General features: G+C 45.3%; 1 protein-coding gene across 1 annotated transcript in view; it reads left to right on the top strand.

Moving 5' to 3' along the window:
* The window catches only part of GPR173 (G protein-coupled receptor 173), a 37,338-nt gene extending 25,201 nt beyond the window's left edge, over window positions 1-12,137 (top strand). Inside the window, exon 2 of the mRNA XM_075322884.1 lies at window positions 10,234-12,137. Coding sequence (XP_075178999.1) covers window positions 10,421-11,539 — 1,119 coding nt within the window. The 5' untranslated portion in view covers window positions 10,234-10,420 and the 3' untranslated portion in view covers window positions 11,540-12,137. The remainder of the gene's footprint in view (window positions 1-10,233) is intronic.
* Window positions 12,138-12,701: the final 564 nt, after the last annotated feature.

Here is a 12,701-nt window from a genome sequence, read left to right as displayed (position 1 = left end):
GCTGTAACACATCCGTGATATCGGCTGAGCGATGGTTTGGCATTGGTTATGAATCAACCCATGTGATAGATCCTAAAAGTAGGTAAAGTGCCATAAAACAATAAAAGGAACATTACTTGGCAATTTGTTGTCAATTCAGTGCCACCGCTCCGGTGCTACATGACGAGACATTGACCCACGTGACTGCCACAGCCAATTGTTGTCCTCGGCAGTCACAGTTCTAAGGCCAGTGATCGGCTGCAGTGGTCAGGTTTGTATTCAGGACATCATCAGTGTAGCTAATTTTACAAAGATGTGGAAAACCAGAAGATTAAACTTGTGAGTAATGCCGTTTTATTATTTTACGGCTTTTTTCCCTTTTGTATATCTTTTTATTTATCCCAGTAACCGCATGGTACCTTAAGGAAACCTATCCAATTCAAAATTGGCTAATTTTTGGCCTCAATTTATTCCCACTACTCCCCTTAATAGTCTGAGTTTTTTCGAAGTCTATCATATGCTTTCAGAGATATGAGAATTTTTTAGTGCTAATTTGTGTGCTCTTTATCAATGGGGCGGAGCTCTGAGGATCCTCTTGGGCGTGTCTTTAGGTTGCTCTGCAAAATTCCCTTGTAAGCCATGCCCCCTTGGTAACAATTAGAACTTATTACTATATATTACTAAATAAAAAGACCCATATCTATGGAACCATATCTTAAAAAACAAAATCCAAAAACCAGAATATTTAGGAGAACAGGGAATAAATTAACAGCAAAAACGGGTCACTTTTGACCTGGTGACAGGTCTTCTTTAAATGTGGCTGTGATCAGCTGATCTCTGTGGATCCTGTTCCGGGCACTTTGCAGACAGCTATGCTTTTCCCCTATAGTAGCCACTGCAGGAAAAATGGAGTATTACATGGCGGTCATCCAGATGAATGAATGGCCATCTATGTTTTGCAACAGCTGCCAGAACTGGAGTGTCCCTTAAAGATCGGCTCATAGAGGAGACTTTAAATGGGAGTCCCCCATTTATTAAGTCCTAATAGGGCATATAGAGTGGGGTTGTAATAATGAGACAACCTCTTTTCGGTAGCATTTACCTTCTTGGAGAGACTGGAATCTATTTTTCCAAAATTTTTGAACGGGGGGGATAACCATGTAAAGACTGTAAAGTTGGTTTCACATGTCCAAGCTTCCATATGTGGCCCTCCCAGACCAGCCGTGGGTATTCTGACCCATATTCAACAGTCTTGTAGGCATATATGTAGATGTGGAGTTAAGGGCAGGAAACCTGTGGCTGGTCTACAAATCACGGGTCATACATGAACTATTAATCTTGGATGTGTAGATGGAATTTTTTTTAGATAAGATCCCATCAAATATTCATATACATGTATATGGGTATATTGACGACATAATTGCAAATTTAGAATTCTACACAAGAAAATATATCCAAGAGCAGAAAAGAAATAGCCGAGGAATGGGAATTGCACCCAACCTACTTTAAAACCTAAAAACTATTCCAAAAATAATACCTTCAAAAGACTTGTACTGTGACAGGGAGACAAGAATGGTACAGGGGCTCCTCAACTGACCCTAAGACTGGAGTCCCTGTGCTCTCCCTTATCCCAACGGTAGACTTAAAGGTAGTCAGGTTCGATCCTCCAACTTGGTCCTCTCTCTTGTCCTGGCCCTGAAGACTATGTCCCACCACCCACGGAACTGACCGGGATGGAGACCCTAAAAACCCCAACAATACAGAACAACAGACAGGGGTAAACAAAAACTCAAGACACCTAAAATCTGCACCAGGGAATTATTATTTATTATAGCGCCATTTATTCCATGGTGCTTTACATGTGAAAGGGGTATACAAAATAGAGATGAGTACAATAACCAAAAGGTGAACAGGTAAGGGTACAAAGAAAAGGAGGTAGAATAAACAACTTACAACAATCACTAAAAACAACACAGCAGACAGAAGAAGCAGTAAGAACACATCCTCTCTGCTCCCTGGCTAGCTCCTAACTGAATAGAATAACCAGCAACCTCTCCAGAAAGCAGAGGGATAAAATGCAGCCCAGAAGTGCTGAACTGACGGGAGCTGAGCAAGTCTGCTACTGCACAAGGGAGGGGATTAACCCTTAAATGCCAAAAGGGAAAAAGCACATTTAAATGTACACGGTCTCACATGGTAAATGAGATTGCTAATCCTGAGCCTGTCCTTATACATGTGACATGTACAGAAGGAAAGGTCAAGCGATTATTTTCTACACCAGCATTGTCAGATACACAATACAGAATGTGATAATTCTCAAAAACCAAATGCAGGAGAAAATGAGCAGTAACATAGAACAAGACATGGAACGACTGAGAGGTATATATAGTTTTGGTGCTGTTCTTTCTATGTATTATTTCATGGCTACTTTTGGTCCTCCTGGAGTTAACCAGAACATGCTCCTTCTTGGTGGTCAATCTTTCTAAGATTGTACATACTCCATTAACGGAGCGTCAAGCTGAAAATAAGTTGCTTTAATATGTATATAGTGAAAATCTTACTAATATACTTAAATGAAGAAAGTTGCCTCGATCTCAAGACACCAGCACCAATCATGGCTCCTCCACTTTTGTCTTTGTTTTGACACCGGAGAGACTTTCTTCGATCCACATGAGAGTTGGGTCTGAAGGGATCTGCATGTCACACTATGACTACAGGTGTCACGCCAGGTATGAGAGGTTTCCCAGTGCACAGCGCCACCCAGTGGGAACACCTGGTAGTGTTACGCCAAGGTGGGGGGGAGCGCCGAAGAGAGACGCAACACTAAGGGGTACTTTGCACACTACGACATCGCAGGTGCGATGTCGGTGGGGTCAAATTGAAAGTGACGCACATCCGGCATCGCAGGCGACATCGTAGTGTGTAAAGCCTAGATGATACGATTAACGAGCGCAAAAGCGTCGTAATCGTATCATCGGTGCAGCGTCGGCGTAATCCATAATTACGCTGACGCGATGGTCCGATGTTGTTCCTCGCTCCAGCAGCAGCACACATCGCTGTGTGTGAAGCCGCAGGAGCGAGGAACATCTCCTACTGGCGTCACCGTGGCTCCCGTAGGATATGCGGAAGGGAGAAGGTGGGCGGGATGTTTACATCCCGCTCATCTCCGCCCCTCCGCTCCTATTGGCCGCCTGCCGTGTGACATCGCAGTGACGCCGTACGACCCGCCCCCTTAATAAGGAGGCGGGTCGCCGGCCAGAGCGACGTCCCAGGACAGGTGAGTCCATGTGAAGCTGCCGTAGCGATAATGTTCGCTACGGCAGCTATCACAAGGATATCGCAGCTGCGACGGGGCGGGGAGTATCGCGCTCGGCATCGCAGCATCGGCTTGCGATGTCGCAGCGTGCAAAGTACCCCTAAGGCTACACAATACAATGGTAAGTCCTTCTGCTAGGGGGAGGGAAGTAGGGTCAGCTCCTAATAGTCACCTGCGGCTGATCCCTGCACTGTGTAACGACTCTACATGGGTCCTTCCCCCCGTACACCAATCACGTGCTTAGGCCCTCGCTGACCCTGAACTCACAAGATGCTAGTCTCGCCACTACAATGAGACAACACGAGGAATGTAAGGGTGGGGAAGAACATAACAAAAACACTCCTTGGATTCCTCTGTAGGAAACTTCACAGCTGCAATAGTAACAACACCATTGCTATGCAGAGATGAGCTCCTTCAATATGGTCAGCATGGGAATGAGCTATAGTCAATATGGGGAGGAGTGAGGAGCTCTGACAGATCCTTTTTCAACCAGATCCAATTAAAGCCTCATGTATTATATTTATTTATAATGAGCTATCAGGTTTCCATCACTTCAATTTTAAAGTAAGACAAATAGGTGGGGAAGGTCACAACAGAAAACACTCCTTGGATTCCTCCATAGGAAACTTCACAGCTGCAATAGTAACACCACCACTGCTATGCAGCGATGAGCTCCTTCAATATGGTCAACATGGAAATGAGCTATAGCCAGCATGGGGAAGAGTGAGGAGCTCTGATAGATCCTTTTTCTACCAGATCCTATTGAAACATCATGTATTTCATGTACTTATAATGAGCAATAAGGTTTCCATCACCTCAATTTTAAGGTAAGAGAAACAGGTGGGTAAGGACACAGCAAAAAAAAAATCTTTGGATTCCTCTGTAGGAAACTTCGCAGCTGCAATAGTAAAGACACCAGAGCTATACAGCGACAGGCTCCTTTGACATGTTCAGCATAGGTATGAGCTATAGCTGCCATAGGGAAGAGTGAGGAGCTCTGGCCGATCCCTTTTCTACCAGATCATATTGAATCCTCACGTATTTCATTTACTTATAATGAGCCATCAGGTTTTCATCACCTCAACTTTAAGGTAAGACAAACGGGTGGGTAAGGACACAACAAAAAAATTCTTGTAGGAAACTTCATAGCTGCAATAGTAAAGATACCACAGCTATGCAACGATGGGCTCCTTTGACAAGTTCAGCATAGGTATGAGCTATAGCCGGCATAGGGAAGAGTGAGGAGCAAATATTTTTAGCAGAAGGGAACTTCTCAGTTGCAACTGAAGCAACAACTCAGCTCTCTCCAGAAACTAGCTCCTTCCAAATTGACAGCATAGGTATGAGCTATAGCCGGCATAGGGAGGAGTAAGGAACAGATGTTTATAGCAGAAGGTTACAACTACCTGCTAGATCACCACAGGATAGAAATGAACTTTAACTCCTTCAGTATCGGATGGAATTAAATATGCTCCGACTCAGGGTAAATGGCAAGCAAGCCCTAAAGTGGATCTGCGATCCACAATGTGCTATGAGCTTCTTATCCTAGCTTATCCCTGAGATCACATCAGCGCATGACGCAGTCGTAACAGTGGATGACTAGTAGCTAAGTCAGCCTCCTTTTGTATTTTAGCATCTGCCATGACAGAGAAGAGTCCTGGCTTAGCTACTATAATAAGTCAGCAGCCTTTTTCATAGACATCAAAAAGTCAAGACCCAGGAGCTAGCACGGATTTCTCAAATTAGGGCCATCTTTCCTAAATGGGTAGCTCTGGAATTGAGAGTTAACCCCATCCAAAGGATAGGGCATGGGAGAAATTACTGATTAGGACCCCCCCCCCCCCCAGCAATGAAGCACAATCCACCTCCTCTCCATGCATTGTCTATGGGACTGACGGAGAATGCCAAGGGCTGATGTGGGCTGATCTCAGACAATGAAGGGGGCGGATTTCGAATCGTACCCTCCACTAAAAATTAAGACCGGACACAATGCAAATTTTCTAAGCACTGTTACATTTGGAGAAAAGCAGGTATTTGCTACATATGATAGGAGATTTTACCTGCACACCTGGCGGATTTATTGCAGATAATGTATTGTGACGTCCCAGCACAGCATAACCTCACATTTCACAATCTGTAATTGGAGTAATACTAATAAATTACTCAGGTGAAGTCAATGTCACCTTCACATTAGCATAATGGATTCTGTTCACTGGCGCCATGACAGCTCTGACAGATCCATTTTCAACCAGATCCCATTGAAGCCTCATGTATTTCATTTACTTATCAATGAGCCATCAGGTTTCCATTACCTCAATTTTTATTCTTTTAAAGTATGAATAATGCTGAAAAATTCTCTATTCCTACTGAAAAAATGATCCAGGGAATTCCTATAGAATGGAGATTGATGGAAACACAGGCTCAAAATCAGGGGCATAACGTTCGCGATCTCAGGGATTTCGATCGCGACCAGGCCCGTTGGTGCAGGGGGCCCGCCGCCCCAATTCCTGTTTTAGCTGAATATGTGTCTGATGGCTGAAATACAACGTGGCACAGAGACTTGTCGGGTTCCCTGCACTGCGATGTGCCGGCCACCAGTTAAGGCTGGGACCATGAGGGGACATATATACTAGTATGGGGTCATATATCCCAGAATATGGGATGTTGGGGTCATACACCAGGATGTGGCTATGATGGGGACATTTATACCAGAATAAGGCTGTGATGGGGACATAAATACCAGGATGGAGACATATATACTATGATGGGGACATATAAACCAGGATGGGGCTATGATGGACACATATATATACCAGGATGGGGCTATGATGAGGGAATATATACCAGGATGGGGCTATGATGGGGACATATCTATGATGGGAACATTTATACAAGATTGGGGCTATGATCGGGACATATTTACCAGGATGGGGCTCTGATGGGGATATAAATACCAGGATGGAGACATATATACTATGATGGGGCCACGATGTGTACATATATACTATAATGGGGACATATAAACCAGGATGGGGCTATGATAAAGACATAGATACCAGGATGGGGCTATGATGGGGACATATATACCAGGATGGGGCCATGATAGGGACATATATACCAGAATGGAGACATATATACCATGATGGGGCCAGGATGTGGACATATATACCAGGATTGGGTCATGATGGGGACACATATACAAGGATGCGGACATATATACAAGTATATTGCTATGATGGGGTCATGCACCAGGATGTGGCTATGATGGGGACATATATACCCGGATGGAGCTATGATGGGAACATATATACCAGTAAGTGGCTATGATGGGGACATATAAACCAGGATGGGGCTATTATGGAGACATATATACCAGGATGGGGAACATATATACTTATTATTATTATTATTTATTTATAGAGCACCATTGATTCCATGGTGATGTACATGAGAAGGGGGTTACATACAGAATACATATACAAGTTACAGTAGACAGACTAGTACAGAGGGAAGAGGACCCTGCCCTTGCGGGCTTACATTCTAAAGGATTTTGGGGAGGAGACAGTAGGTGGGGTGTACCAGGATGGAGACTTATATACCATGATGGGGCCAGGATGTGGACCTATATACCAGGATTGGGCTATGATGGGGAAATATATACAAGGCTGGGGCCATATATACCAGGATATAGCTATGATGGGGGTTATACACCAGGATGGGGGACATATTTACCAGGAAGTGGCCCAGGATGGGGGACATTAGTACAGGATAGGGGGTCATTACTACACAATGAAGGGGGAGAGGGGGAGGGGGGCAACTCATATGTCTATATTGGATTTAGAAAGCTGCAATGGCCTATATATATCTGATCACCATGCATGGGGGGGGGGGCAGACTCAAGATTTGCCCCGGGGCCCATAAGACTCTAGTTACGTCACTGCTCACAATCGTCATGCCTTGCACCCATGGGAATGCACATTTTGGCACATAGTTTGGAGACAGACTAAACCCTTTTGCACCCCTGCATGTTGGTGTCCGCACTCCTGTCCTGTATTTGGGAACGCTGCATGCTGCTGAAATTGTCTACGAATATTGCACCCATCAAATGAATGCATTTCAACTTCCATGACGAGCAGCCTGGTAAGACGTAGATATCTGTAATTGTGCTGTGATCTTATTGCTGTAGCGAAGGTGAAAGGATTTAAAGAAAAGCAGATTACCGGGAGCTGAAAATAAAGTGTTGAGGATATCCGGGGAGCCGCTCCTTTTATTCACCCAGCCGGTCAGCCTGATACAAATCCGTCACACATTTCCTTCACGTAAATTGTTTCAATGAAATCACAGAGTAGTCGTAGCTCAAATTCTTAAGGCTAAGTTCCCACTTTGTGAAATCACAGTGATTTTCTGCTGCGGATTTGCTGGTGAAAAAATGTGATTCACAAAAACGGCTATTAAAGGGAACCACTCATGTAAAAAAAACACTATTAACCTGCAGATATGGGGTTAATCTGCCGGTCAATAGCAATAAAAAGCTGGCTGACCGCCGAATTGAATGGCGGCTACAGGGAGGAAATTAAGTTTATTTCTCCAGGCAGCCTCCGGCTTTCAGTCATAGAGGTGTGGCCAGCACGGCTTTAGTCACCGCTAACAGCCGGCTCATCATTTGTACACTACAAAGTCAGCTGTTAATCAGTGCTGGGTGCGGTTACAGCTGCCACTCACTATGTACTGAGCAGTGACTGAGGTCGCGCTAGCCACACCTCTGTGACTGAAAGCCATAGGCTGCTGGCAAAATTAAAGGGTTTTAAACACATAAAAAAAATCTCCCCATTGTTTAGTTAGTCTTTAAACCGCCATCCAAGGGAGTAGTTGACATCCTTAAAGGGATTGTCCATTACTGTGACATTGATGGCCTATCCTTAGGCGTGCTTTGCACACTACGACATCGCAGGTGCGATGTCGGTGGGGTCAAATCGAAAGTGACGCACATCCGGCGTCGCAGTCGATATCGTAGTGTGCAAATCCTTTTTGATACGATTAACGAGCGCAAAAGCGTCGTTATCGTATCATCGGTGTAGTGTCCGACATTTCCATAATGCCGGTGCAGCGACAGGTACGATGTAGTTCCTCGTTCCTGCGGCAGCACATCGCTGTGTATGAAGCCGCAGGAGCGAGGAACATCTCCTACCTGCGTCCCGGCTGCAATGCGGAAGGACGTAGGTGGGCAGGATGTTTACATCCTGCTCATCTCCGCCCCTCCGCTGCTATTGGCCGCCTGCCGTGTGACGTCGCTGTGACGCCGCACGACCCGCCGCCCCTTAGGAAGGAGGCGGGTTGCCGGCCAGAGCGACGTCGCAGGACAGGTGTGTACATGTGAAGCTGGCGTAGCGATAATGTTCGCTACGCCAGCAATCACAAGATATCGCTGCTGCGACGGGGGCGGGGACTATCGCGCTCGACATCGCAGCATCAGCTTGCGATGTCGCAGCGTGCAAAGTACCCCTTAGGATAGATCTTCAATGTCTGATTGGCCGGGCTCCGACATGGCGCACCCCTGCCGATCAGCTGGTCCCATTCCCAGCGGCGGCATCAGATGGCTGGAAATGCTCAGTTCCGAAGCTGCTCCATCTTCTGATAGCGGCGGCAATACATCCACCTCCTATTGATTAGAATGGGGTGTGAAGCAGAAGACGGAGCAGCTCTGGAACTGAGCATTTCCAGTCGCCTGCCACCACCGGGGCCGAGGAAAGCTGATCGGTGGGGGTGCAGCATGTCGGACCCCAGCCAATCAGACATTGATGACCTATCCGAAGTAGTGGACAACCCCTTTAATACAATTCACAGCATGGTAGCATCATTAAGACAACTATCAATCATGTCCAAGGAGACGTGCTTAGAAGATCCGAGAGTGGACTAATTCGGAGAAAGAAACGCCCTGTTGGACTAGTCCAGCCGTAATTGCTTAGGGGATGCTGTAGATTCTAAGTACATTCCACAGGATAGGTCATCAATGCCTGATCGGTGGGGGTGCGACTCCCGGCTCCTCTGCCGATGAGCTGTTTCTGGAGTGTTGCGGAGCTGCACAGTACTGGTTCTCCAACTGTATCGTGGCCACTGTTTGGTACTAAATATTTGCCCCCTATTTGAATTAATAGGGAGCGGATATACAGTATCCAGCTGTGACCACTGTTCTGCAACTGAGAAGTTCCGTCTGGTGGCCACTCCCGAAACAGCTGATCGGTGGGGGTGTCGGATGTTGCACCTCACCGTATAAGACATTGATGACCTATACTACAGAATGTACTTATAATCTTCATCGTCACCTAAGCACATGAGGCTGGGCTAGTCCAAGAGGGCCTTTCTTCCTCCGGATTAGTCCATTCTCGGACAGGCCATCAATGAAAGTTGAGGATGAACCCTTTAAGTATTTCCCGATTATAAAATATGGAGAAAATAATGGTAGCTCAAACCTACTCTCTGCATCAATCTACATTATCCAAATTTGCAAACTCTTATTGCAAACCTTTCTGGATTATTCGGAAGGCTCCGGGAAGAAAAGGAAGACCCCTAAAAGAGTGTGAAAATCTATTGGGTGCCACCAAATCCTCCCGAGACTTCCGGGAAAGTAGTGCTTTGCACACAGTCACTCTGACTAGGGCATCCCTAAAGAAAAATTAGAGGGTGTGCACCCTAATATAAAATAAGACAGATATTGCATTGCGGAGGAGGGTGGTCCACCATCCCAAATTATGTAGGTCTTGGTGTAACTTACACAGCACACTTTTGACTCGTTGCTTCATTTTTTCTAACCAATGTATTTAACCAATGTTTTTCTTTGTTTTTGAATGTTGTGATATCTTAATAACCATTGTTTTCTCCTCTCTTGCCCCCCCCGTTCCTAATTTTGTTCCTCCATCATTCTGTCATACGTTGTACAGTCATATCCACGTTTCGGTCTTCCCATACAATCCTTCTCGCACCTCCTCCCTGCCATTTCTGTTTCCCACCCTGCCACTTAAATACCTATCAAGCCTGGCCCCCCAAAAAATCATTCTTATTGGAAATGGAGCAGCACAGAAGGAGAAGGAGGCGCTGACCAAAGGCTAGTTGGAGCCGGCCTCCAACATGGCTAATGGCAGTGAGTCTGAGGAGCTGTCTGGCTCTCTTACCCAGTCAACAGCAATCTCTACCCATCTCAAACTGGTGTTACTGGGTTTCATTATATGTGCCAGTCTGGCAGGCAACCTACTGGTTTCACTGCTAGTTCTAAAAGACCGCTCCTTGCACAAGGCTCCTTACTACTTCTTGTTGGATCTCTGCCTTGCTGATGCCGTCAGATCATCCGCCTGTTTTCCATTTGTCCTACTTTCCATCCGCAACGGTTCAGCCTGGGCCTACAGCCTATTAAGCTGCAAGGTTGTGGCGTTCATGGCCGTTCTTTTTTGCTTTCATGCCTCATTCATGCTTTTCTGCATCAGTGTTACTCGCTACATGGCCATTGCCCATCACCGGTTCTATTCCAAGAGAATGACGCTTTGGACGTGCATTGCAGTAATCTGCATGGTCTGGACACTCTCAGTCGCTATGGCCTTTCCACCAGTCTTTGACGTGGGCACTTACAAATTCATCCGTGAAGAGGACCAGTGCATATTTGAGCATCGATACTTCAAAGCCAATGACACCCTTGGATTTATGCTCATGTTGGCGGTGCTCATCGTTGCCACTCATATTGTCTATGCCAAACTACTCCTCTTTGAGTACCGCCATCGCAAAATGAAGCCTGTGCAGATGGTGCCAGCCATCAGCCAAAACTGGACATTCCATGGGCCAGGAGCTACAGGGCAGGCGGCCGCCAACTGGATTGCTGGATTTGGAAGGGGGCCAATGCCACCGACTTTACTGGGTATACGTCAAAACACCCACACTGCCAACAGGCGTCTACTGGGGATGGATGAGTTTAAAAGTGAGAAGAGGTTGGGTCGGATGTTTTATGGAATAACCCTGAGCTTTTTGGTGCTTTGGTCACCCTATATTGTGGCCTGTTACTGGAGGGTGTTCGTCAAAACCTGTAGCATCCCTCATCGCTACTTGTCCACCGCGGTGTGGATGACTTTCACTCAGGCTGGGGTAAACCCTATAATGTGTTTCCTACTCAATAAAGACCTGAAAAGCTGTCTGCAGCTCCACATCCCCTGCTGGAGGACGAAAGCCTTGTTACCCAGGGAGCCTTACTGTGTGATGTAAAAAAAATGGGAAACCATTGCACTCCCAACCTCACATTAACCTCAGTGATTGGGAGATCGGGGTGGATCCAAGAGGCCAACTCGGCATGCCGATGATGAAGGAATTGTTCTGATGGACCATGCTAAGAGTGAAAATACAAAAAACCCAACATCGAATTGAAAGACCATAGCTTTCTTTTTTAAAAACAAAGAAATGTCCCTTTTATAGAGATGTCATTGACGAAAGGACTTGGCGGGTGGGCGATGGGTGGGACAACGGGGTGCGTGAGAATTTCTGGGATGTCTCTTTTTTTATTCAAGCTAAGTGCATAAAGGGAGAGGGGCGAAGGATGGGTACGGGGGTGGTAATGGAGGGTATGCAATGTGTGTTTGGTGGGAGGGAAAGGGGAGGCTGATGGGAATTTATGTATTTGTTTATGGACATATTTATTGACATGGTTATAATGCCATCACTTGTATTAATGTCTTTTGATTGATACAAAATCACAAGGGAATTTGTTTTTCTTTCTACTAATTAATCGAAGTCATGGAAACATTTATATCAGGGGAACAAACCTATCCAAAGAGGTAACAGGTTTTGTAAAAAAAATTATATGGTAAACACAATCAACAAGGAGAGTCTTTTTCAGCTCCTCCTCCTTCATATCGGAGGGCGAGGCACTGCTGATGTGGCCTCTGTCAGCTTATGAATCATACTAAATCACAAGGGAATTTGTTTTTCTTTCTACTAATTAATCAAAGTCATGGAAACATTTATATCATGGGAACAAACCTATCCAAAAGTAACGGGTTTTTTGAAAAACAAAAAAAAATAAAAAATTATAGATATATATATATAAAGTGCCTACAAGTAGTATTCAACCCCCTGCAGATTTAGCAGGTTTGATAAGATGCAAATAAGTTAGAGCCTGCAAACTTCAAACAAGAGCAGGATTTATTAACAGATGCATAAATCTTACAAACCAACAAGTTATGTTGCTCAGTTAAATTTTAATAAATTTTCAACATAAAAGTGTGGGTCAATTATTATTCAACCCCTAGGTTTAATATTTTGTGGAATAACCCTTGTTTGCAATTACAGCTAATAATCGTCTTTTATAAGACCTGATCAGGCCGGCACAGGTCTCTGGAGTTATCTTGGCCCACTCCTCCATGCAGATCTT

Source organism: Anomaloglossus baeobatrachus, chromosome 9 (genome assembly GCF_048569485.1).
Source record: "Anomaloglossus baeobatrachus isolate aAnoBae1 chromosome 9, aAnoBae1.hap1, whole genome shotgun sequence".
In the NCBI taxonomy this organism is placed as follows: Eukaryota; Metazoa; Chordata; class Amphibia; order Anura; family Aromobatidae; genus Anomaloglossus; species Anomaloglossus baeobatrachus.
The sequence above is the reverse complement of the archived record's forward strand: the minus strand, read 5'-3'. Positions and strand labels throughout refer to the sequence as shown.